The following is a 27,181-nucleotide window of genomic DNA, read 5'->3' on the forward strand; positions in this document are numbered from 1 at the left end:
CTCCAACTCCCCGCTGGGTCGAAGAATCGCCGGGGGGCGGCATGAATCCTGCCCCACCGCTCCGACGCCAGCTGCCGTATTTTCTGGCGCCAGTTTTCGGGCGGGGGTGGGGTTCATGCCACGCCGGTCGGGGGCTATTGCAGTGGCTGCCCTGGCAATGCTCCGGGTCCCAATTTCGGCCAGTCCCGCCGGTGTGAAATGGACATGGTCCATCATAGACCATGGTAGGCTGGCTACCTGAGTCCTCAGGGGGATGCGGGAGGATCCGGCCCTGGGGAAGGGCCCGCATGGTGGCCTGGCCCGCAATTGGGGCCCACCGATCTGCAGGCGGGCCTGTGCCATGAGAGCACTCTTTCCCTCCGCGCCGGCCTCTGTAGGGCTCCGCCATGGCCGGCGTGGATAAGAAACCGCATACGCAGGAAACACGCCGGCGGTTCTGTACATGCACCAGAACATGCCGGCGGTTCTGCGCATGCGCCAACTCACGCCGGCCCACAGCGGCCCTTTGGTGCCAGTTGGCACGGCGCCAATCCCTCCGCCACTGGCCTAGCCCCCGGAAATGCGGAGGATTCTGCAACTTCCGGGCGGCCCGACGCCAGAGTGGGTTGCGCTGCTCTTGGACCCGGCGTCGGGCCAGCCGGCCAGTTGCGGGAGAATCCCGCCCAAAGTCCTTCACCCACTTATTCTCTCATAACAACAAGCATCTGTTTTCACGGCCCCATATCAAAGGTTTTAATAGCCACTTGGAGCTTTCACTCAAACTTTAACTTACTGGCACCCCACTGTGATAATGATAGATTGTGAAATCTGTAATGTAGCACAAATCCGATTTGGAAAGCTCTCGGGTTTATGTCAATTGTCAATTGAGTGAAATAGCAAGCTCTGGATTTTGTTCACACACAGGCTATTCTTTTAATTTAAAGAGCAAGAGATTTAACTGCTTGACATTTTCAATGAGTTTTAACATATGAACATATTAATTACAAGCAAGGTTAGACCACTCGGCCCCTCAAGCCTGGTCTGACACTCAATAAGATCGTGGCTGATCTGATTGTAATCTCAACTCCACATTCCTGCCTACCCCCAATAACCTTTCATGACCCTATTTATTCAGAACCTCTCTAGACTGTTTCATTTCTTGATGAAGAGATTTCCAAAGACTCACGACTCTCTGAGAGAAACAGATTTTCCTCATCCCTGTCTTAAATGAGTGACCCTTTTTTTTTTACCAGTAACCCCTAGTTATAGACTTTCCCATACAAGGAAAAATCCTTTCTACATCCACTTCAGCAAGATCCCTCAGGATCTTATACGTTTCAATTAAGTTTAACAATTCCCTTGACAGCTTGACGGCTCCAATGAGTTTGACAACTCCAATTAATTCATCCAGTTTGTATGCACATTAATGTCTAATTTTAACAGTGTCAAAGGGCACTTGATCTCTCCTAAAGGGCACCCTACTTCTCCCAAGGATGTTCCTGCACCAGTTAAAAAGTGTACCCTCCCTCTCCAAAGAAATCTGCTAACTTTAGACTTTCTCCTGCACCTCTGCAAGTGCAGCTGCCTCCATGAACATGGATGTGCAAACTACAACCCTCCCCTGTTTCCCACCCCACACTCCACCGATGAAAAGGGGGGTGCTGGATTAGGGGCGGGACATCAGCAATCATATCTCTGATGCCATTTGGATAAGCCGGAGACCCTCTCCATTGTTGCAAAAATTCAGACCTACCAATCCACCCACCATCAGCACAGCTGCTCTTGTCACTGTTTACAGATGTGCATGGCTTGCACCTTCCTCCGAGTAAAACAACCCGGGGCCCCATTTAACCTTCAACAACAAAGCCATCCAGGCTTGTTGTAGGGCAGAATTCAGAGCAAGTCATATGACCTCCTTCATTAAATTCAAGGCACAATCCCAAGATATAATAATTTTTATAAACTTCATACTTGCAACACAATAATGTTTGTCCAATTTGTGTCATCACTCAATTACTATTTTGCATTCATAAATATCTGCCCCTAGAAAGAACCTGTTGAATGTGTTTAAAGTTATTTGGTTATTATTCTATAGGATAGTAACCCAGAGATACCAATTAATAATTCCAGATAATACAGGTTACACATCCCACTAAAATAGATTGAGAATTCTAATTCTGTATTTTTAAAAATTTGGACATTAAAAACTGATTTCAGTAAAAACGACGATGAAACTGTTGGATTGTCATATTTTTTAAAATTACATTGCTTCCCTCATGCCACTTAGCAATGGAAACTTTATTTCCTTACCCAGTCCGGTCATTACCATAATTATTCCAATTCCAAAATACTCCATTGGTTGTAAATCATTTTTGTGCATTTGCCATAAAAGGCACTATATAAATGCAAGTTTGCTCTTTCCACCCTTTTCTCTTTCATTCTCACCCCTCACCAATGTGGCTGACTCTTAACGACCCCCTGAAGCGACTTAGCAAGTGTTAGGATATTGTCTGTCAGTCCTGTGTTCCCTTTTAATGCCCGTCATGCTGCCTGTTCTGATATATATCCTTTGGGATTGGCTGCTGCAAAGTTACTGCAGCCTTTGGATTTTCTGTTTAAATTGTAGTCTTTGGACACTGAGACAAACCCCCTTTTAGATGGGCTGGTCCGAAAATATTCCCTTTGGGTTCTGTGGTAGAATCCGTGATGTCATTTGATAGACATAGCCAATCAGTGCATATAGGATTTTCAACCTTCTCCTATTGGGGTCTGTGGTTGGTGAAGCCAGTCAGTAACTTTCAGGGAAGAAGGCAAGTCTGCTGGAGAGTGCCATCCTTTGTTCAGTTCTGTTAAGCAGCCAGCAAAGTTAGGACCCAGAAGTCATCCTCTCTCCTTCTCCCTCTCTCTGCTGGACAATTTTAAGAAGCATCCTAGCCAAATCTGAGAAGACTTTCCTGTGTTAAAGAGGCACAGACAGCCAACAGAACTGGGAAAGAGATCCTGAATGTGAAAGTACAAGTTTTCCCAAAGATCAGTAACCTTCAAAATGTGTGTGTCAGGGGCAGGGAAGAGCTGAAGAATTAAGGCTTAAAGTAGGAGCACTTGTAATAAAACTACCAGTGTTGTACAGGAATCAGGCCAGTAAGAACTGCTAATTCCAAGATCGGAGCTGTATTGTTCTCACGGGGAGGTGAAAGCTCCCTTTGGTGGTACAAAAGGCGGAAGTGCATCGGCCTGAACATCCTATGTACTGCAACATCTGGCGGCAGATAAGGAGTACACTGATCTGAGCATCCCGGACCTAGCTCCACCTGGTGGCTAAAGAGCGGAATCACACTAAAGGACAGCATGGTAGCATTGTGGATAGCACAATAACTTCACAGCTCCAGGGTCCCAGGTTCGATTCCGGCTTGGGTAACTGTCTGTGCGGAGTCTGCACATCCTCCCCGCCTGTGCGTGGGTTTCCTCCGGGTGCTCCGGTTGCCTCCCACAGTCCAAAGGTGTGCAGGTTAGGTGGATTGGCCATGATAAATTGCCCTTAGTGTCCAAAATTGCCCTTAGTGTTGGGTGGGGTTACTGGGTTATGGGAATAGGGTGGAGGTGTTGACCTTGGGTAGGGTGCTCTTTCCAAGAGGCGGTGCAGACCTGATGGGCCGAATGGCTCCTTCTGCACTGTAAATTCTATGATAATCTATGACACCGACCTGGAATTCTTAAGTGAACCACCAAAAGACGGAATTGCGCCAACCTGAACCTCTCGAGTAAACCTATTTCCCAGAGGTTGCAAACACAGTAGTGAAGACTCACCTCAGACCTACCCCTTTAATCCCTATTTTATTTAATTCCTCGTCTGGGTAGAGGGTGGGATGGGATCTTGGGAATAGGTAGTCGGGTAGATGATTATCTTATTATTTCCTTGTATGTTCATCTTTTTTCCTTTTTATTAATAAATAGTTTGTTAATGTTTCACTTAAAAATCTGGTGTCTGTAACTCATTTGAGCAGTCAAGAGTTAAAGATCTTCAGAAAATACAAATTTTTGGTTAATTCACTTATGTTGGGACTCCAGGGTCTGTGGGGGGCTGGAATTGACCACACACTCACCCAGGGTGTCATAACACAAGCCACTGAGTTGTATCAAACAGGTGAACTGAACATAGGAACACAGGACTTAGAAGCAGGAGTGTTTTTTTTATTCATTGTTGGTTCGGCCAGTATTTATTGAGTGGCTTTCTGGGCCATTTCAGAGAGCAGTTAAGAGTCAACCAACCACATTGCTGTGGGGTCTGGAGTCACCAGACTGGGTAAGAACGGCTAAGTTCCTTCCCTAAAGGACATTAATGGACCAGATGGGTTTTTACAACAATTAACAATGGTTACCATTAGATTTTTAATTACAGATTTTTATTGAATTAAAATTTCACTGTCTGCCATTGTGGGATTCGAACCTGGGTCCCCAGGTCTCTGGATTATTAGTCCAGTGATAATACCACTACGCCACTACTCCATTCAAACCTTTGAGCCATCTGATAATACCCTAGTTGGCCTGATCTCAACTCCACCTTCCTGCCTGCCCCCACCCCCTGCCCACAATAACTCTGAACTCACTTACTGATCAAAAATCTGCTTAACTGAGCTTTGGTTAAATTTAGTGACCTAGTCACCATTGCTCTCTGGGAAAAGAATTCCACAGACTAATGTCCCTCCAAGAGAAACAAATTCACCGCGCCTCCATCTTCAAAGGATGACCTCTTAATCTTAAAACTGTGCCTCCTAGTCTCTCTCATAAGTGGAAACAACCTCCTCGTATCCAGCCTATCAAAATGGACAATGATCAATGGCCTTGCCAGTAATTCCCACACCCCAAGAATGGACTAAACAAGTTGTCATTTCTGTGAAATGCAGTCTGCAGGTGCGAGATATTGGAAGGGGTGATCAAAAATGTAGGCTTTAGGAAAGCTATTGGAGGACGTGATGAGGTGAAGCCGATGCTATAAAATCTAAAGCATTGCACCGTCCATAAAACAGAACGTATTTTGTCTACACGGTGTAACCAGACCTCTCCACTTCATCTAGGGAAAGCTTTCGAACCAGGAGACCATTCATCGTTTTTACAATACCAAACTGAAAAGGCAGGATTTCCACAGTGCGGATGGAGTTTTGGTGAGAGATGGGGCAATGGAAGGAGAGCGAGCTACGGAATCAGGGTACCATAAAATGGCCAGTATCGATTCTAAGCTGTCCAGAGACAGCAGTGTGTCCAGGTAATGCTCTTAATGTGACCAAAATACACATAGCCCAGTGTTGGAATTCCAGGTTAATGTGTATTTACGTTGCGTATCTATCTTATGTCCCAAGTTTTTCAAGTATGGAGCGATCTGTCTGGAATGTACACCGAGCAATACTTTTCGGTGTATCTCAGTACACACGACAATAAATCTAAATCTATTGCTGTAGAAATTCTGTTCTGTCCCAGGTCACTATATTAAATATAATTGTAGTATTTAGTGAACAAACTAGTGGTGTAACCTTTGAGCATGCCGCATTAATTAATGTTTGTATTGACAGCTGCCCAACTATGGGGGCAGCACAGTAGCACAGTGGTTAACACAGCTGCTTCACAGCTCCAGGGTCCCAGGTTCAATTCCCGGCTTGGGTCACTGTCTGTGAGGAGTCCGCACGTTCTCCCCATGTCTGCGCAGGTTTCCTCCGGGTGCTCCGGTTTCCTCCCACAGTCCAAAGATGTACAGGTAAGGTGGATTGGCCATGTTAAATTGCCCTTAACTAAGGTGGGGTTACTGGTTTACGGGGACAGGGAGGTGTGGGCATAAGTGGGGTGCTCTTTCCAAGAGCCGGTGCAGACTCAATGGGCCGAATGGCCACCTTCTGCACTGTAAATTCTACGATATCTATGATGATATGAACCCGATTGCAATCTGAATTGATGAGTCACTTTTTAAAATTTGTGGCCATCGCTGCCTGGGCCATTATTCATTGCCGATCCCTAATTGCCCTGCAAGTTACAGAAGGCATTTAAGAGTTAACTACATTGCAGTGGATTTGGAGTGACATGTAGGATTACTCTGTCCTGCCGCACCATTTTCTGGCATCCCTCCGCCGGCAGCAGGATTCTCCGTCCTGGCAGCAGGCCAATGGGATTTCCCATTGTGAGCCCCCCAGCGCCGTTGGGAAAACAGCTGGTGTGGGTGTGCTGCCAATGAAATGGAGGATCCCGCTGATGGAGAATCCAGCCCTGTGTGCTTTCAAGAAGGAGTTAGATATAGCACTTAAGGTGAAGAGGATAAAAGGATACGGGGGGAAGGCGGGAACAGGTTTAATCATAATGATAGGCGGAGCAGGCTTGAAGGGCCGAATGGCAGGAGCTTCTATTTTCTATTTATAATAATAATCTTTCTTCATGTCAAAAGTAGGCTTACATTTTTCTGCGAAAACCCCCAAGTCGCCACACTCCAGCATCTGTTTGGGTATACTGAGGGAGAATTCAGAATGTCCAATTCACCTAACTGCACGTCTTTTGGGACTTGTGGGAGGAAACCGGAGCATCCAAAGGAAACCCACGCAGACACGAGCAGACTCCGCACAGACAGTGACTCAAGCCAGGAATGAAACCCGGGCGCGGCGAAGCAACAGTGCTAACCAATGTGCTACCATGCCTCTTTCGTGTTTTGTCTCAAAGATGCCTGTGCGAGATTTGCTGCTGGAAAAATCAGTCTGTGAATGGCAATATATATGCCATCATCTCATGCCATGGAGAAATCATCGGCTTAAAGACCAGGATAACCAGCAAGGCAAAGGGAAGAGCTCATCATTTAGCCACGGATGAAATACATAAAAGAATGAGGGAAATCAAGAATCGATGATGGACTGAGAAAGCTAATGAGCTGTAGATGAAAATCTGGACAGAGAATAAATTCCTGCTGACCTCAGGGATGCAGTCATCACCACCATCTTCAAGAAAGGAGACAAAGTGAACTGTGGGAACTACCTAGGAATCTCCCTACTCTCCATCACCAGGAATAATATCACCCGAATCCTCGCTAGCCGCTTTCTCCCAGTCTCTGGAGAAATCCCTCAGGAAAGCCAGTGTGGCTCTCGACCAAACCGTGAAACAGCGTACATGATTTTCACTGCCTGGCAACTTCAAGAGAAATGCCAGGAACATCAACCACTCTACATGGCCTTCATCTCACTCAATTGGGAAGTGCATTGGAAAACCCTGTCAAAGGTTGGCTGTCCAGAGAAATTCATCAACATGGGCACATTGGTAGCACAGTGGTTAGCATAGTTGCTTCACAGCTCCAGGGTCCCAGGTTTGATTCCCAGCTTAGGTCACTGCCTGTGCAGAGTCTGCACGTTCTCTTTGTGTCCGCGTGGGTTTCCTCCCACGGTCCAAAGATGTGCGGGTTAGGTGGATTGGCCATGCTAAATTGCCCTTAGTGTCCAAAAAGGTTAAATGGGGTTACAGGCATAGGGTGAAGGCGTGGGCTTGAGTGGGGTGCTCTTTCCAAGAGCCAGTGCAGACTCGATGGGCCAAATGGCCTCCTTCTGCACTAAGTTCTATGATCCTCAACTCCTCCACAACAGGATGTCGGCGCCTGTCCTCACTGACAGAAATAAGACCAAAACCTTCAAGGTCAATACTGGAGTCAAGCAGGGGTGTGTCATCGCCCCCGCCCTGTCCCCCATCTTCATCGCCACTATCCTTCACCTTCCCAGTTGAGTGGACATCTTCTACGAGTTGAAATCCAAGAAGGAAACAACACTGACATTGCTTGTGGAAATTCAGTACGGGGATGACATCGTCATCTTCACTCTCTTAGAAGACAATTTCCAAGTCCTGCTTAACACCTTTCAGGAACATGCCAAAGAATCAATTTCAGCCTCAACCTGTAGAAGACTCAAAGTCCTTTACCAGCCTGCCGCAGGGCAAAATCCAGTCTCTCCCTCCATCAAAATCAATGGAAACCCTCCCAAATGTGGGACATTTCCCATATCTGTGAAGCCAGGGCCGCACGGTGGCCTAGTGGTTAGCACAACCGCCTCACGGCGCTGAGGTCCCAGGTTCGATCCCGGCTCTGGGTCACTGTCCGTGTGGAGTTTGCACATTCTCCCCGTGTCTGCGTGGGTTTCGCCCCCACAACCTAAAAATGTGCAGAGTAGGTGGATTGGCCATGCTAAATTGCCCCTTAATAGGAAAAAATAATTGGGTAATGTAAATTTTTTTAAAAAAAATCTGTGAAGCCACCTCTCAACATAAGACTGACATCTATGCAGCGATCCAACATCATGTCCAATCCGCGGGCACCTCCTTTGAATGCCCAAGGATGAGAGTCTTTGATGGCCATAAAATTCGTGCTGACACCAAGACCTTGTATACAAGGCAGTCATCCTTCCAACTCTTCCATATGGCTCAGAAACCTAGACTATGTACAGATGCCACCTCAAGGTCTTGGAGAGGTACCATCAACGCTGTCTGAGATGGATTTCTGCATCAGTTGAGAGGACAGGCATACTAACATCTGTATCCTCTAAGGAGTCAAGAGCACCAGCACCGAGGTCATGATCATCCAAAACCAACTCTGCTGGGACAGCCATGTGCTTAGGATGTCAGAACCCAGACTGCCAAAGCAAATCTTCTCTGCCCAGCAGGCTTCCGAACAAGAGGAGGACAAGGGAGGTGCTTCTAAGACACCCTGAAGGCTTACCTCAAGAAAGGTAACATTGACGTCAATGCCTGGGTGACCCTTACTCAGCAGAGACCTACTTGGAGAAGCGTCCTGATTGAAGGGACACAATTCTTCGAGGACACCCGACAGCAAGAGAAGGCCTAGAAAAGGAGCCTGAGAAAGGAATACCAGTGATCTGCAGTTCAAGGACCGATCGCATCTCCTGGAACAACTGCCAAGTGTGGACAAAGATACAGCTCTAGGAAGAGGGTTTCTTTCTTAGGTGGACAATTATACTCATTAGCGAGTGATCGGTGTAGAAGAAGTAGGTACGTCTGGCTAGTCCTCGGCAGTTCCTTTGATGGGAATATCTAACCTGAATGTAATTTTTTTCAGCTGTTTGTGCAAGTTCTGCCAAGCGTTTAGATTGGAAAAATGTTCATTATCAATTCACTAGTTAAGAAAGATAACAAAAGGTAACCAAGGAGTTAACATCTGTTGTTGGAAAATTTACAAAAGTCTATAGTTGAGGATAGAGTGACTGAACACCTTGAAAATTTTCAGATGATCAGAGAGAGCCAGCATGGATTTGGGACAGGTCCTGCGTCACAAACCAAGGGCGGCATTCTCCGACCCCCCCGCCGGGGGGGTGCCCCCACGGTGGCCTGGCCCGCGATCGGAGCCCACCAATCGGCGGGCGGGCCTATGCCGCGGGGACACTCTTTTTCTTCCGCCTTCACCATGGTCTTCACCATGGCGGCGGCAGAAGAGACCCCCTCCTCTGCGCATGCGCCGGTATGACGTCAGCAGCCGCTGACGCTCCGGCGCATGCACGGACTTACGCCGGCCTCTGAGACAGTCAGAGCCTGTGAGCAGCAACTAGAACATACACCATGTGGTAGTAAGATAGTCTGGTCAGGTTAGCCTTAGGTCTCTAGTCAACTCAGCATAGTGTCAACCCACAGTTAAAGTATGTATGATAGTTAAGAGTGAGGGAGCAGTCCCGGGAGCAGGACCGAGGGGCTAAATAGCTTGCTCCTCCCTTCCTGTATTCCTCTATATCTGAAAGATACAATGTAACTTCATAATGCATAGGCTTCTGTAATGACTGTTAGAGGGGCTGTTGGATTGATGCAGCTCTGAATGCCTGCAGCAGTACATTTTTTTATTTATTCATTCGTGGAATATGGGCCGGCATTTATTGCCCATCCCTAATTGTCCTTGAACTGAGTGGCTTGCCACACCATGATGTTAGAGGGCAGTTAAGAGTCAACCATATTGCTGTGGGTCTGCAGTCAGATGTAGGCCCGACTTAGATAAGGACATCAGATTTCCTTCCCTCACGGACATTAGTGAACCAGATGGGTTTTTACGACAATCGATAATAGTTTCAATGTCACCCTTACTGAGACTAGGGACGCGATTCAGTGGCCTCATCGCACCGCTTGGCAGCTGCCAAGAAACACCCCGCTAAATGTGCCTTTCAGCGGACTTGAATTCATAACGTGGATGCCTGGGCCTCTGGATGACCACAGTGCCGCTACACCACCATCTTAGAATCTGTTTTGTGGCCTGAGCTTCGATCAGCATCCAGTGTGAACTATCCTACATAATAGTATTAATTACCTTCAGGAAGATATTACTTTTTGATTTTGATCACTAAGCTTTCACCTTGTGTTTCCTCAGTTGTAACACTGAAATCACCATAGTGTACTCCAGATTGACAACCATCGACTATGCAAATGATGTTGAGGAGCTGGCCCCTGTGGCCATAAAGCCCAGCATTAAATGGAGACTGCAGAAGGTGTCCAACATTGACATACCCTCATCGCTGGACAGTGAGCTTCCAAGGTAAAAGATACAGTACTTTAGTCAAACTGATTTGGGCTCTCTTAGGTTGGCAGTGTTTGGGCTGTGGCTAGTAATTGGCTAGTTACTCCGATTTTGGGGTTAAACCAATTAAACTAAATCAGATAAACCGAGGGACAAATTAAAGGAGCATCCTTTTAAAGAGGTACTGCTTTAGACGAAAAATAAATCACAAATGATACTTAAAACATCAAATCAAAACATGATTAAGAGGGGTTGATTGAGCACCCCAATCCCCAAGGTGCCCACTGGGCGCGGAAGGCCTTGACGGTGCTGACAGGCATGGTATACTCCCTCTCTAGGACACACAGCCACTGGCTAGTTACTGTTTCCTAACACAATGCATTATAGAGTTGGTGGAAAGTTGCAGTTGATACCAATTCATTGCTGCTACTCTAAAATAACAGTGATGCCATATTAATACACTGATGGCCATTGTACGAGAAGCATAATATATAAGAGTGGTGATACGCATTCTAAATCTCTCCAATTAAAAAAAGAAAAAGGCAGTAAAATATGACTATGCAAAGGGGTAAGATTCCTTGGGATGAACAACTTACAAAGAAATAACTTGAATATTGCTGGAAAGAAGATTTTTTTTGTCGAATCATGGCACCTTGCAACGATTCGACATTGCAATGATCAGGACACTTTGCAAGAATACATATCTAAGGGAGGCAACAAATCTTTACTGTATAAGAAGACAATGCTGATTGGTTGGAAAGTGGACTCTAATTGATTGGTAGAGGCAATGTCATGGAGAACGCACCAGTTAATGGTGATTGACAGTTAACTGCCAAGCATTGTTTGAAAATTAAACCAGGCAGCTTAACTCTGATTTGTCAAGGTGTGTCCCTGAGATAAGAACTAGCAAATGACTGTCACTTATTTTGTTTAGCAATCATTCAACATTCGCAATGATTATATATCCCATTGAGAAACAAATGATCCCCTGGAATAATGATCCACCCATGATTTATTAGGAAAGTTAAGAATAGTGTGAGGTTAAAAGAAATAGCTTATAATGTTGCAAAGAATAGTAGTAAGCCTGAGGAGTGGGAGAGTTCTAGAAACCAGTAAAGGGCAACCCAAAAAGTTGAGAAAGAATGAAAAGATATAATCAGAGTGAATTGGCCAAGAATAGAATAACAGATTGCAGTAACAGCCTCTGCAAGTATGCACAAGTAAATGTTCGTCCAGGCTGAGGTAAGAGACATTGTAATGGAATAAAGAAATAGTAGCAAGGTTAAACAAATATTTTGCATCATCTATCATCACTGTGACGTAGCTCCTTACATACTCAGTAGCTATCGTTGGAGTTAACCCTTTACTCTACATCTCCACTATTGTATACACATTCTCCTGCAATTACCTCAGTCTCTGACTGTGTTCTCAGCTCCCTTTGAGGACAAACAGAATGTACTCATTCCAAAATCTTCTCCTTGCAAGACACTGACCTCTGCAGACAGAGATTTCTGCTACTGGTCTGCAGAATAAGGGCGATGAACAGAGATTTTCCTTTTCTATTTTTTGCTTCCTCTTCTTGGCACTTTGGGGAAAGGTTGGACTGCTCAACAAACTGTCTACAAACGTCTACTCCTAAAAAGAATAAAGCATTATGTATGTAATACCTCATCCATGAACAAATCAGCCGTACAATGAGAAGGACAAGGAATATTTCAAAGAAAATTATGATTTTCCTGTTAATTCTGTGGTAATTTATTTTTCTGTTGGTAATGATTCTACTCGCACGCTTTCTTTGGAGTGGGTTTACTCCTCCGTGAACCTGAACATCTCTGAATGTATGCTGTCTTCAAAAAGTAACAGTAAGAAGTCTTACAACACCAGGTTAAAGTCCAACAGGTTTGTTTCAAACACGAGCTTTCGGAGCACGGCTCCTTCTTCAGGTGAAGGAGCCGTGCTCCGAAAGCTCGTGTTTGAAACAAACCTGTTGGACTTTAACCTGGTGTTGTAAGACTTCTTACTGTGCTCACCCCAGTCCAACGCCGGCATCTCCACATCATGTTCAAAAAGTAAAGCAAGGTTCCGGATCTTCTCCTGCAATGAATCACCAATCTCAGTGGCATCTTGATCATCATCCTCTTCCACTCTTTCCCACAAGAGCCAATTGCGGCTGGTCACCCTCAGTCTTGGTGCACCTGTCCCTTGCTTTATCCAGCTTCTCCTCAAAGAGAAATGAAAAATCATAGAATCCCTACAGTGCAGAAGGAGGCCATTTAGCCCATCAGGTCTGCACCAACCCTTTGAAAGAGTGCTCCACCCAATGTTCTGCCCTCCCAATAATTCCTTAACCTAACCTACACATCTGTAGACACTAAGAGGCAATTTTAGCATGGTTATTCCACCTAACCTGCATATTCAAGGCGGCACGGTAGCATAGTGGTTAGCACTGTGGTTTCAAAGTGCCAGGGTCCCATGTTCGATTACCTGCTGGGCCACTGTCCGTGTGGAGTCTGCACGTTCACCCCTTGTCTGCGTGAGTTTCCTCCGGGTGCTCCGGTTGCCTCCCACAGTCCAAAGACGTGCAGGTTAGGTGGATTGGCCATGCTAAATTGCCCTTGGTGTCCAAAAAAGGTTAGGAGGGGTTATTGGGTTAGGAGGGTAGGGTGGAAGTGAGGGCTTAAGTGGGTTGGTGCAGACTCGATGGGCCGAATGGCTTCCTTCTGCACTGTATGTTCTAGCTTTGGACTGTGGGAGGGAGAACCCAAAGGAGACCTATGCAGACATGGGGAGAACATACCAGCTCCACACAGAAAGTCACCCAAGGCCGGAATTAAACCCGAGTCCCTGGTGCTGTGAGGCAGCAATGCTAACCACTGTGCTACCAGGCCACCCACTCGCAAAGATCTCCGATGTCCTCCTGTGGTCGTAGCATTGGAGTTATGTTTGTGAGGACTGATCGCGGAATTCTGAGTCAACTTGAGTTTCTTGGATGGAGGTTGCTTTAACAGATTTATCTTTCAGTCTGGGCAAACAACTGGGAAGGCGGACCACTTTAAAATAGCCTAACTTGCCCGTGCCATGACGCTGCGCAATTTCTTCCCACCTGTGGGTCTTCATCCCGGCATTGTGGTTGCTGTCTTGCGCAGCTGAGGAACTGTGCGCCTACCCGAGAGTTTGGCAAGTGGGGGCGTTTAAAATGTTCATCCTAATCTTGTGCTTGGAAAACTTAGTCTAGTCTGTAATTAGTAACTGGAAAGTACTGTGTAAGTAGACTATATCTTTCCATACATTCCTTCTGGGTGCAAACCACCCCCGCTCACCCCCAAAAACAGCCAGTCAACCGTGGAGGATTGTATAAGATTAAAAGAAAAGACTTATAAAATTGCTAGAAATAGTAGTCAACATGAGGGTTGGGAGTAATTTAGAATACAGCAAAGGAAGGCCAAAAAAATGATAAAGAAAGGGAGAATATAATATGAATGCAATCTAGCAAAAAACATAAAAACGGACTGTTAAAACTTTTACAGGTGTTTCAAAAGGAAGCGTTTGGCTAAGACAAATGTGGGCCCATTACAGTCAGAATCAGGAGAATTTATAATGGGGAATAGGGATGTAGCAGAAAAGCTAAATGATTACTTTGTTTTCACTAAGGAAGATACAGAAAATCTGCTAGGTGTGGCGATCCAAGAGACTACGGAGAATGAGGAGTTGAAATAAATTAGTCTAAGTAAGAAGGTTGTATTGGAGAAATTAATTGGACTGAAAGCTGATAAGTCCCTGGAACCTGATATTATTAATCCCAGAATTTTGAAAAAGGTTGCTATAGAGATAGTGGATGCATTGCTGTTCATCTTCCAAACTTCTATAGATTCTGGAATGCTTCCTGCGGATTACAAGGTAGCAAATGTCACCATACTATTTAAGAAGGGAGGGAGAGATAAAACAGGAAACTACAGCCTTGCATCAGTAGTAGGAAAAATGCTAGAATCTGTTATAAAGAGTGTGATAAATAGGCACTTAGACAATCATGATCTGATTGGGATAGTCGGCAAAAATTTACAAATGGAAAATCATGGGGTGGCACAGTGGTTAGCACTGCTGCCTCACAGCACCAGGAACCCGTGTTCAATTCCAGCCATAGGTGACTGTCTGTGTGAAGTTTGCACGTTGTCTGCGTGGGTTTCCTCCAGGTGTTCCGGTTTCCTCCCACAGTCCAAAGATGTGCAGGTTAGGTGGATTGGCCATGACACAAATTGCCTCTTAGTGTCCAAAGATGTGTAGGTTAGGGGAGTTCATGGAGATAGAGCAGGGGATTGACCTAGGACAACATTAGCACAATAGAGAGGGACAACCTAAGTTCAGAAAACCAGAAGCGGTTTGGGGAAAGATGAGGAATGATAAAGACAAGAAATTCTTGTGGAAGTTGTGTACAAGAGTAATCACACAGTAGGACAGGATATCAAATAAGAAATAATGGGATCTTGTAGTTATAGACAGACATAGAATCCCTACAGTGCAGAAAGAGGTCATTCGGCCTATCGAGTCTGCACTGACCCTCTGAAAGAGCACCCTACCTAGGTCCATACCCTAGCCCTATCCCTTGTAATCCCACAACCCTGCACAACTTTGGACTGTGGGTGGAAACCGGAGCAAGAGGAGAAAACCCACGCTGACATAGGGAGAATTTAACCCACATTGTTGGCATCACTCCGCGTCACGAACCAGCCGTCCAGCCGACTGAGCTAATAGTCTCTATTGCAATGTAGGAAATGTGGCAGTTAATTTTGCACAGCAGGATTCTGCAAACAACATGGCACCTGGCAAGATAATCTATTTTAGCTCTCACTTTTCAGTTGAAAATAGGCCCGACCAGGCGATCGCCCCTGTCCTATGAATCATGCCATGAAATCTTTTACATTCACTGAAAATGGCAGATTAGTGTGAGTTGGTTAAACTTGTCCAAAATTTGATGCTTCCCTGCAGTGCACGAGTCAACCTAGGCCATTCCCTCAAGTCTCCGGAGTGGGACTTGAACTCTCAGCCTTCTGACTGTGAGGCAGATGTGCTGCCAGTGAGTCACAGCTAAAATTCCGGGGGCTCACTTTGAATTTTAGCCTTTTTGCACCTTTCTCTTTTTCATAGGGGTCATTTAATATTTTAATGGAATATTCTCTGGCTTTCACTGATTTGGTTGCTTTTTCTAGTACGATAATCCAGCCTGCCAGTTCAACTTCCTGGCAGGGAACAACAGAAACCATAGAGGAAGAGGAAGATGAAGAGACTGCCGATGGCAGTATATCTCCACAATCTTACCACCCACCATCCTACAATGCAGTGACAAACAGCTATGATGGCCTCAGTCTCTCAGATGAGAACATGTACACAGAGTTGGGTGAGCGGATGTCAAAGACAGGCCAATTAAATCCTCCCACCTGTGAGACTCGTCTCCTAACAGCAAGTGATCTACTCCTCAACAAGTGAGTCTTATCCCTCTGTTACTGACAATGACTAACTAGCTAACCTTGCATGGCATTGCACATGGGAAGTCTCAGCAAGCGGGACGGAGCGACAGGTAAAGGGCTATAGGGAGCGGGTGGGGTTCCAAATGGGATGAGAGAGATGAGGTGGCGATGGATGAGGAAAAGAAAGCGGGTAGAGGATGGGAATGAGGTGGAGGTAGTGTTGGGGAATTAGGAAGAAGGAAGCAGTTAAAGAGGAGGGTTATGCAGGTAGAGATTTGGGAAGATGACAAGAATGGGTTGGGGGATAGAGGAGAGAAATAGAATGTAATAATATGTAGACAGACATGTACCTCAAAGGCGCCCGATGCCTACGCTCATCAGACCCCACTCCTGTACCACCTTATGTTACTTGGTTCAAGTATTATATGTTGTTACTAACTGTACACGATGTTGAAGAACACTCGAGACTTCGCAGTAAACTGAAAGAATTTATTAAGTAATGACAAAACTAATAAATGAGTTTGACACTCTACTGATCTAACTCTAGCAATAAAGTGAGAATAACTAACTGTACAAACTGTATCTAAGCTACACGTGGTGGCTGGGCTGAGATCTCTCTGCTACACTGTTGTTCTTCTGGTAACTCCTGCTGGAAAAGTGTGAGAGAGTTTCTGGGAGCTCAGTTAATATAGTGGGTTTTGTAATGCCCTCTGTGGTTATGCCACAGCTTTGTGTTGTAGTTAACCCTATTGGTACATGTCTGTCTACATATCATTACATAGAATAAGGCGGGTAAAGAGTACGAGGAAGATGATGGAGTTTGAGGGTGACACTTGTTGACATTTTAGCAAGTTTATGATGTATTTTCAATGGCAGTTTGATTAGAAGTAATTAATTGGTTGTTAAGTGCTTTGGGACTTCCTGGGGATGTGAAAAGGGCTTTATAAATGCTTTGAAGACCACTGAACTACTCATGTTTGATCTGCTATTAAGTCATTAACTTCATTGTCCCCATTGAAAAGGGGACAGGATGAGGGAATAGGCATAGGTAAGGTGTCCTTTTGGAGGGTGCAGACTTGATGGGCCGAATGGCCTCCTTCTGCAAAGTAGCGATTCTATGTGGGTATGGCTGGCTAGGCCAGCATTTATTGCCCATCCTAATTGCCCTTGAGAAGATGGTGGTAAGCTGCCTTCTTAAACTGCTGCAGTCCCCGAGTTGTATATAGGTACACCCACTGTGCTATTAGGGAGGAAGTTCCAGGAATTTGACCCAACGACAGTGAAGGAACAGCCATATATTTCCAAATCGGAATGGCATGTGGCTTGGAGGGAAACATCCAGGTGGTGTTCCCAGGTATCTGCTGCCCTTGTCCTTCTAGAGATAGCTGTCATGGGTTTGGAAGGAGCTGCTGAAGGAACCTTGGTGAGTTTCTGCAGGGAATCTTGAAGGTGGTATACACGGCTGTTAGTGTTCGTCGGTGGTGGAGGGCGTGAAAGTTTGTGGAGAAAGGAGCAATGAAGTGGGCTGCTTTTTCCTGGATGGTGTTGAGCTTCTTGAATGTTGTTTGAGCTGCACTCATCCAGGCAAGTGGAGAGTATTCTGTTACACTCCTGACTAATGCCTTGTAGATGTTGAACAGGCTTTGGGGAATGGGGAGGTGAGTTACTCGCAGTAGGATTCCTAGCCTCTGACCTGCTCTTGGAGCTACAGTATTTATATGGTTGGGTCCAGTTCAGTTTTGGGTCCATGGTAACCCCCAGGATGTTGATAGTGGGGAATTCAGCGATGATAATGCAATTAAATGTCAAGGGGCAATGGTTAGATCCTCTCTTGTTGGAGATGGGCATTGCCTGGCACTTGTGTGGTGTAAATGTTACTTGCCACTTGTCAGCATAAACCTGGACATTATCCATGATGAATGCATGAGTATGCATTTCCAATCTGACAACCTTGCACAGGCACCTTGCATTTTAAACATTAACATAGGGATTTATAATGTAAATGTAAAAAATAGGGCAGAGTGGCTGTTTTAAGAGTTACATTTGCTTTTCTTGGATGCTCTGCACTCAGATTTTTAACTTGTCTTCACTTGAAAACTATTTTTATCTTGCAATACTAGTTTAATATAGATAATTATGTTGAAATACACCAAATAAAGATTTATTGCAGAAAAATAGATGCTCTGTATTTCATTCATTCCTAAATTGGTAAGACTACAAATTTACTCTGCTAAATTAACTTCCTAAATTGTTTCAGGGTGTTTCATGATGGCGAACTGGAGGAATCAGACAAATTTTACAGCAGTTTGCCTCATCTCTTGAAGCTGCTGTTTGCCTTGTATAACACCATGGTGTCCCAGTCAGACATGCTGTGCTATTTTGTGATTATCCTCAACCATATGGTCTCCGCCTCAGTGCTCACCATGGTTCTACCCATCTTTGTCTTCCTCTGGGCAATGCTTTCAGTGCCAAGGCCCAAAAAGCGGTTCTGGATGTTGGCTATCCTATACACTGAGGTATGGACAGAAAAACTGACTCAACAGGGAAGGGAATGAAACTGTGGGATTCTCCGTTGGCGGGATCCTCCGCTTCGCCGGCAACGCACCCGCGCCCTCGTATTTCCCGATGGCGTGGGGTGGCCACAATGGGAGATCCCATTGACCGGCTGGGGGAGCGGGAATGGCTGCTGTTGGGGGGCGCGCCGTCTGGAAAATGGGGCTGGCGGGCTAGAGAATCCTGACCAAAATTCTGGGGCTGGATTTTCCGCCGGCGGGATGCTCTATTTTGCCAGCAGCCCGGGGATTTACCGATGGCATGGGGCTGCCCCACAATGGGAAACCACATTGACCGGAAGGCGTAACGGAGCATCCCACCGATGGGGTGAAACGGAAATGCGGCGGGGCAGAGAATCCAGTCTCTGTTCTTTATCTTGTATCAAATACTGACATTCACCAATGGAGCAAGTCACATTATAAGGGGTGATGTGCATGAAGATAACAGATCGGAGAGGTTATAATTATCAAGAAAGATTCAACAGGCAGGCACCCTTTATTTTTGAAAACGGGAGATGGAGATGATCTGATTGAGGCCTTTGACATGATGAAAGGTTTGATGGGGTGGATTGAGAGAAGATGCTTCCACTTGTGAGGGAGTCCAAAACTGGGCACCAAGACATAAAATAATCACTAATAAATCCCAATGGGAAAGTCAGGAGAAACTTCAATATAGAGTGGTTAAAATGTGGAAATGGCTTCCACATAGAGAATTTGAAGCAAATAGCAAAGATAGATAAACACATGAGGAAGAGAGTATACACTGAAAGGGCTAGATGAAGTTGGGTAAATGCCACGATAGACCAGTTGGGCCAAATGGCCTTTGGTTTTCCCAATTCAATTTAACATGTAGTTCAGATCAACAAGCAGATTTGCTCCCTAAGAAAATGGGGGATTAAACAATTAATTTTGGAGCTTTGTGCTTTATAAGATGGTAAAAACCAAAAAGTAAACTATTTACTTGACAAATATAATCCAAAATTGGTATTGCTAGAATGGGCACTGAAGATCCTATCCCTTTGTGTAAGTGGCTCTACAGATTATTCTATACTTGTAACTCATGCTCATTGCTATGCTAACCCATGTTTACAGGGATATCCCAAATGGACTGCCCTGGTGCGCAGTGTAACAGTTCACACCCTGCAACTTGCTTTCTTGCAATTTTCACAATCAGCCATTGCTCCATAACAGCGTCCAGTAACATTGTAGAACAGCACATTTTAATAGCCAGTCAAGACCTGCAGTTTACACATCTCCATTCTTTCAATATACACGAGACCTATACCTGGAGAACCCTGATGGGGGGAATAGAACAAACACTTACCCAACAAAAATCTTGATGGATGAAGGGTTTGCAACAAAGGTAAGGAAGTGAAGTTGAATTGGAGCTCAGCCATGATCAAGCTGCATGGCAATGAAACGGATTCAGCAAAGTGGAGAGCTGAATTGCTGAAATCACCTAGTCCTATGTTCCCTGTGTGGAGCACCCTTAAAACATATCTTCCCTTTCTGATGCACGGCAAGGTAGCACAGTGGTTAGCACTGCTGCTTCACAGCGGAAGGGACCTGGATTCGATTCCTGGCTTGGGTCACTGTCTTTGCGGAGTCTGCATATTCTCCCCGTGTCGGTGTGAGTTTCCCTGGGTGCTCCGGTTTCTTCCCAAAAGTCCCGAAAGACGTGCTTGTTATGTGAATTGGACATTCTGAATTCTCCTCCGTGTACCCGAGTAGGTGCCAGAGTATGGCGACTGGGGGATTTTCACGTAACTTCATTGCAGCATTAATGTAAGCTTACGTGACACTAATAAAGACTATTACAAAGATTATTATTGATGGTCCTAACCTTCAATCATTTGTGAATTCTCAAGGCTTCACAGACAAGAATATTTTGCTTCCTATCAGGCTATGCTGCTTGAACACAACAGGGATTTGCACTCGAAGCGAGGGCTCTTTGGGGTGTAGGTGGATATGCGGGGTGTGCGTACTAAAAGAGGATTTCTGGGCTTTCCTTGGGCCGGGCAAGGGGAAAAGGGACCCGGGCGGGGGCCTCCGCGCTGGCCGGTTTAAACCGGCCAATGAACGGGAGTGGACTCAAGGGTGACCATGGGCGGTCCCGGATTCCTTTCTTTTTTCTCCTTTGTTTTTTTGTTTTATTGGATGCATATATTGACAGGTGGGCTGTTGTTTGGGGTGGTGGGAGGATGGGATCATTGTTATTGTTAAGGGGATTGACTTTGTATTTGTTACAGTTTACTGTTGGGGGGGGGGGGGGGTGCATTTTGGAGGAAAATGTGAAAATGGAGAATAAAAACATTTTTAAAAAAAGTTACCAGATTTTATGTCTGCTAAAGCTGTGAATTATGGAATCTTTACAGTGCAGAAGGAGGCTATTCAGCCATCGAGTCTGCTCCGACACTCTGATAAAGCACCCTATCCTCGTAACATCATAACCCCACCTAATCTTTTGGAAACTAAGGGGAAATTTAGCACAGCCAATCCACCTAACCGGCACATCTTGGGACTGTGGAAGGAAAGCGGAGCAGCCGGAGTTAAACCCAGCAGACACAGGGAGAACTCCACGCAGATAGTCACCCGAGGTCAGAATGAAACCTTGGTCCCTGGCACTGTGAGGTAGCAGAGCTAACCACTGTGCCACTGTGCTGCCCACAATCCTGTGATTAAGGGGTTAGTAGCTGGGCAGGATGTGATGTCACTCAGGGGAGCGACTGGGTCGGTTTGAGTTTCATTTTCAGCCCTGCCCTGTGTCTTTTTCTCATCATCTGGACACCTCCGGGTTCTGTATCAAAAAGCATTATAAAAGCATTACCATAACCAGAGTGAGAATCTGAATAATCACCATCTCCCAGTGCCAGACTCGTGTCTGCCGATTTTGTGCCGCAGCCGCGTGGGCCGTCATTGAATCCGAATCGTCATGTCTAACCAGTCTGCAAGAGTTGTTGCGGTGCCAAAAAGGGGTTAGTTTGTCATGTGGCGTAGGGCCGGTGGCAGTGAAGGGCAAGTTATTGCTACCGGGCGGTGGTGGTGGCTGTGGCTGTGGAAGGGGGTAAAGGGGGCCAAACATTTCTTGGCCGTGGTACCAGGGGCTGGAGTAACTGGGGCCAGGGAGGTTGTACCAGTGGTCAGTGATTGTGGTCAATTCAGGGAGGCTGGCGCTGTTATCAGAGTCAAGCTCAAGGTGGAGGTTCGTACCTGTGGGCGGAGACAAGGTCGGGTCTGTGGGTGTGGACGTGCTGTCAGGGCTGGGAGAGGGTTGGACTAGGTTGTCGATGGGCGGGGCGGAATTGTCTGCTATTGCTAGGGCGATGTGGTGGGAGTGGCTACATTGGGTTCCATAGACTTCGAGCTGGTTGATGTGGAACCAACCAGTTTTACCATTGGGCTACGTTATCTTGTACACAGAGGGGCTTACTTTGTCCAAAATGGAGTAGGGGCCTGCAAATTTGGGGGAGAGGAAAGAACTGGGATTGTTAAGGGAAACCATTACTTGCTGACCGACTGTGTACGCTACGGGGTGGACGGTTTTGTCAAAGCAGGCTTTACACTGCTTCCTTCTAGCGCCTAGTCGGACAGCTGCAGTGAGCCGTGCTGCTTTAATATTGTCTGTGACTTGTTGGACCGCTTTTTCATGGGTGAGGGCGGTGATTGTGGGTCTTGCCAAATCGAGACCTAACAAATATTCAATTCCTTTCATGGGCTGTCTGGTCATGAGAGTGTGGGAGGTGAAACCTGTGGAACTGGAGATGGTGTTCTGAAAAAACATAAGGGCAAATAGGAGAACTGTGTCCCATATGGTATTATTCTGTTGCAGCATCTTTCTAATGGTCACTTTTAAAGTGCGATTCATTCTCTCAACAATACCGCTGGATTGGGGGTGATACGCTATGTGAAATACGCCCGATCCGATGACTTGCGCTGTGTGGTGACCGGATTCATGGGGGTGTGTGCTGCCTGTGCAGTCAGTGATGCGGGTGCTTTCCTTTTTGGGGCATGGGGGGCTCTATGGTGATTTTCTGTGTTCTCCACATAATCTCTGGCCAGTTTCATTTAGTTCTTGCCAATTGGGGGCACCTTCCTCATCTAAATTTTGTCCAAAGGTATCTCTGAATCCGTTTTGCACTGACAGCAGTGACTGTATCTTCGCTATTTGTTGTTCACATCTCGCGTGGTCTACGGTGCTGTCTTTGTTCTGTGGTGGAGCTATGGCGCGCTCGTAAAGCTGCCTTTAAATCCGCTCATTGTCTTGTTAACTGTGCTACCTGCTGTTCTGTCTCTTCTCACACCAAGGCTGCACGCTGTGTATCTTGGTCGGCTTTATCGTACTGGGTCTGAAAGCTGCTAAGGTGAACTAAACAAGATTGGTGTGCCCGTTTGACATCAGCCATCTCTTTATCTTTAGCTGCCAACTGATCCCAGAGTTGCTCAATAATCTTTTTGCTTTCACTATTGTTTCCCTCATTCTTCTCTTCTTCCTAGCTGCCTGCGGAATGTTCTCACGACCTCCTCTGTGCCAAACAGGACACTATTGCCATCGGCTTTCACACTTTCGCTGCATTTTTCTTATGCACCTCTGTTAGGTTGTCCCACCAAGTTTATCCTATATGTCCTGGACCTGACTCTTCATTTGAACAGAATTCGGACCAAAGGGGCCATCCTTTCCCTTTTAAATACTTCCTCAGCTCTTCTTCCCATATGGGGCACTGCTCTGCTTTGTTGGTCACTGTGACCTCGGGTTCCTGTGGGTTCATTAAATGTTCCATCGCTTTTGTGGCCATTGCTTCTAATATCTTTTTCCTACCGTTAATCTCTGTTTCCAATCGTTAATTTGGGACACGGGGATAAGACGGTGATTTGAACTGCGGGTGTGGCCTGAGCTATTTTCCGGTTCACAATTCCCTCGATAGTTTTGACACAATCTAACGAGTTTACCGTATATCCCTGTTAGTACGTGTGCAGGTTAGTACATACTTCCGAAATTCGGTGATTTGGTCGATATGGGCTTGCACTTGTGGGGCGAAATTCTCTGACCCGCCGCAGGGTCGGAGAATCACCCGGGACCGGCGAAAATCCCGCCCCCACCGTGGCTGGAAATCTCCGTCACCCAGGAATTGGCGGGGGCGGGAATCGCACCGCGCCGATCGGCGAGCCCCCTGTGGCGATTCTGCAGCCCGCGATGGGCCGAAGTCCCGCCGCTGAGAAGCCTCTTCCTGTCGCCATGGTTTCAACCACCTCTGGTGGTGGCGGGATTGGCGGCGCGAGCGGGCCCCCGGGGTCCTGGGGGGGGGGGAGCGAGGGCCGATCGGACCCCGGGGGGTGCCCCCACGGTGGCCAGGCCTGCGATCGGGGCCCACCGATCGGCGGGCGGGCCAGTGCCTTGGGGGCACTCTTTTTCTTCTGCCGCTGCCACGACCTCCACCATGGCGGAGGCAGAAGAGAACCCCACTACCGCGCATGCGCCGGTGGTGATGTCAGCGGCCGTTGACGCACCGGCGCATGCGCGAACCAGCGATGGCCTTTCGGCCAGCCCCGGCGGCGGGCGTCAAAAGCCGTCGGTGCCGGCTTTGGTACCGGTCGGTGTGGCGCCAACCACTCCGGTGCAGGCCTAGCCCCTAAAGGTGCGGAGAATTCCACACCTTTGGGGAAGCCCGACGCCGGAGTGGTTGGCGCCACTCCGTTACGTTGGGACCCCCTGCCCCCGCCCCGCCGGGTAGGGGAGAATCCCGCCCGTGGTTCTTTCTTTCTCTCTCAATTGGATTTCAAAGTTTTGTGGGTTCTCTCGGAATCATTCTTAAATCGAGTCCCGTCAGATGTCGTCAATAATATTGCCAATCGGCACCGGAGATGCCAATAATGTTGCCAATTAATAATGATGCTCTTTAGAGTCGCCAGGTATCAAATGATACCACAACAAGGCTTTACCGGATATCGATCAAAGGACCACAACCAGTTAGTCTGTTCAAGTTCAAAAATGGTTTATTTACCCATAAGGATTACTTCGACATGCAACACAAAACACTACAAGTTAAACTACACCTAACACCTACAATAACCTATACTTAACTTCAGGGCAACCGGCTCTATGCAGGTGGACAAGGCCTTTGTCTGGATCTTGCGTGGCTGGGTGGAAGAAGTGGCTCTCGTTCTGCTGGGCTCATCCATTTGATAGCAATTGTTGGTCTTGAACTTGTCTGTCTGGTCGTTAAGCTGCACTTGGGTTGGCATAGGCCGGATCCAAGAGAGATCGAACACATGGCTGTGTCTTTTCTTATCCTTCTGGGATTTCGCGCTCTTTGGGACGGTCCTTAACTTGGACCCAATAATTCGACAGGCTTCGTCACTGCCTTCGATTTTGGCCAATAAAGGGTGCCTTGATGGCTGGGCGAGTCCTTAGCGGTCATTGACCTTGACTATTTGGGCTACCTGAGTATAGGGAATGGCGCCTATTAGTCTGTATGTGTATCGGTTACCTGAGTACAGTTCTTTTGTTCTGGGGAAATGGGCCATTAGAATGCAAACGAGCGGAGGTTTCGATCGCGTCTGGCTATCTGGGTTGCAAATACACACACAAGCTCTGAGTCTGTCTGAGTCCTGGGTTGGTCATAATTCCCATGGTCCTTTACAGGTAGCCATCTGAGATGGCTGCACTATCCTCTTCACATCAACATGCTGAGAGTACCAATACAGCAGCAATATGACTGGGATCTGAGGGAACATTAAGGGATTGTCTCACATGGAGACTGCTTCCTTTGTCCCTGCTGCCAATCTTACTGACTGACTGCAAAGAGTGTTAGAATTGTTTATTATCGTGTAGAATATCTTAATGCCTCATGAGCTTGTAGATAATACATTGCTTTTCATCAGAATTGTGTAGTTGGTTCTACTATCCTTCACTTTTATTTATATTTGGGCACTGGCCATTTCCCTGGAATGGACATGTCTCTGGCCCTCACTAGTGCATTTAAATATTTCACTATCCCTTCCTCCTGTCCCCCTCTCTACAGGTCAGCGTTGTTGTAAAGTACTGCTTTCAATTTGGATTCTTCCCTTGGACCAGCACCTCCTATCGAATTCTTTACTTCAATCAACCTTTCTATCTTCCCAACATCATTGGCATTGAGAAAAAGGATGGCTATGTGCACTATGACCTTATCCAATTGCTTGCTCTGTTCCTGCATAGGTCAGTCTTAAAGGTAATTGCGAAAACCATCAAATCTATTCATTTATTGGAACATTGATGTATCTATTATCTAAAAAGCTTGAATCGTGCACATATCTGTCACATTTAAAGTGTCACACTCTGTTGTAAGTACAAGACAAATCCCCCTGAACTTAGCATGATCCAGGATGGAAGGTCAGAGTGGCTTGATGAAAGAGGGTATTTGTCCTGACATTGAGTGATACAGGCTGAGGCTTTGTGGGTTGACGACCCTGATGAGAGTCAGCTTTTCAAGCACACGGGTCTTGTAACTCTCTGTAAATCCAAATGCTGAGTACCCCATCTCACTGAATCTGGAAATTCAGGTCACAGTGGAGCTGTAACTTGCTCCCTGGGCCTAATTTACTACAACAATCTTACCATGCTGCCTGAAACCAGCATCTATTTTAAGGGATTTCTGACCGTTGGTACAGTTGGAGGTTCTGATCATTGGGTATTGAGCAACATGCAAGTGGAATTCGCACTGAACACCTTCTATTTCAGTAAATGGGGCAGGTATATGGGACTCCCAAGCCAATCTGCCCCTCTGCTTTTCATTCAAGTGATGCCAACTATCAACCCATACAGCAAAATCCACTTTGCGGTATCTTAACCCTTCAAATTGTTTTTATACTTTCAATCATTGCTATTTCTTATTGAACAGTAAAGTAATATTGGGCACAAACTACCAGCCACGTCCCGTCCGAACTGAGGCGCGGCCGGGAGATGCCCAAAGAGGCTTCTTCCGTAATTTACCCGGCTCGCCACACCTCGCGAGATCTAAATGAAACTTTGAATCTCAAAGGATCTTGCGAGATTTTGTAATCTGAATCCCACCCATTGTGGGCAGGATCAGTATTTTGGCAAATCTGCATATTCGAGTGAACAGCTAGTCTCACTCTAATATGCATCTTTCCTGATCTACTCCAGGTGTTGGGATCTAACCCCTTTCCCTTGGAGACTTTAGGCAACTGCCGTTCACTGCTGGTCTCCACAAATGGGGACCAGGCAGGATGACACTTGGGGGCCTCCCAGGGAAGCGGGGGCTCCTGGATGATTGACCTCCGGGCAGGGTGGGACACTGGCACAGGAAGTGCCAACTGGGGAGGGGGGGGGGCAGCCTGGCGCTGCCAATGTGCCCAGGTGGCACTTCAGGCTGTAAATGCCAAGGTGCTAAGCTGGCATTGTGCTGGGAGTGCCCTGCCAGAGTGAAGTGGGGTGCAGGGGCGCCTGACGTGAGTTCGGGCTTTGGGGGACTCGGGGTCATTTGTGACCGGGGGGGGGGGTCAAGAGATAGGGGCGCCATTTAAAGGTTAAGACTAGCGGAGCTCCTCCATGCAGGAAATGGGACTAAGTTCCCCGCTGAGGCTCTGGATTTGAACAGAGTCCCGTTTGACAGCGTGGTCTTTCTCGGCGCCGTAAGTGTCGGGAAACATCTGGCTAAACATGCTCAACC

The 27,181-nt window shown here is 46.6% G+C and overlaps 1 protein-coding gene across 1 annotated transcript in view; it reads left to right on the plus strand.

The window, feature by feature from the left end:
* The window catches only part of LOC119969135 (piezo-type mechanosensitive ion channel component 2-like), a 290,064-nt gene that overhangs the window by 209,697 nt on the left and 53,186 nt on the right, over nt 1-27,181 (plus strand). Inside the window, exons 36-40 of the mRNA XM_038802351.1 lie at nt 5,055-5,242; nt 10,352-10,516; nt 15,703-15,975; nt 18,218-18,476; nt 25,532-25,720. Coding sequence (XP_038658279.1) covers nt 5,055-5,242; nt 10,352-10,516; nt 15,703-15,975; nt 18,218-18,476; nt 25,532-25,720 — 1,074 coding nt within the window. The remainder of the gene's footprint in view (nt 1-5,054; nt 5,243-10,351; nt 10,517-15,702; nt 15,976-18,217; nt 18,477-25,531; nt 25,721-27,181) is intronic.

The sequence above is a fragment of the Scyliorhinus canicula genome, chromosome 7, assembly GCF_902713615.1.
Source record: "Scyliorhinus canicula chromosome 7, sScyCan1.1, whole genome shotgun sequence".
In the NCBI taxonomy this organism is placed as follows: domain Eukaryota; kingdom Metazoa; phylum Chordata; class Chondrichthyes; order Carcharhiniformes; family Scyliorhinidae; genus Scyliorhinus; species Scyliorhinus canicula.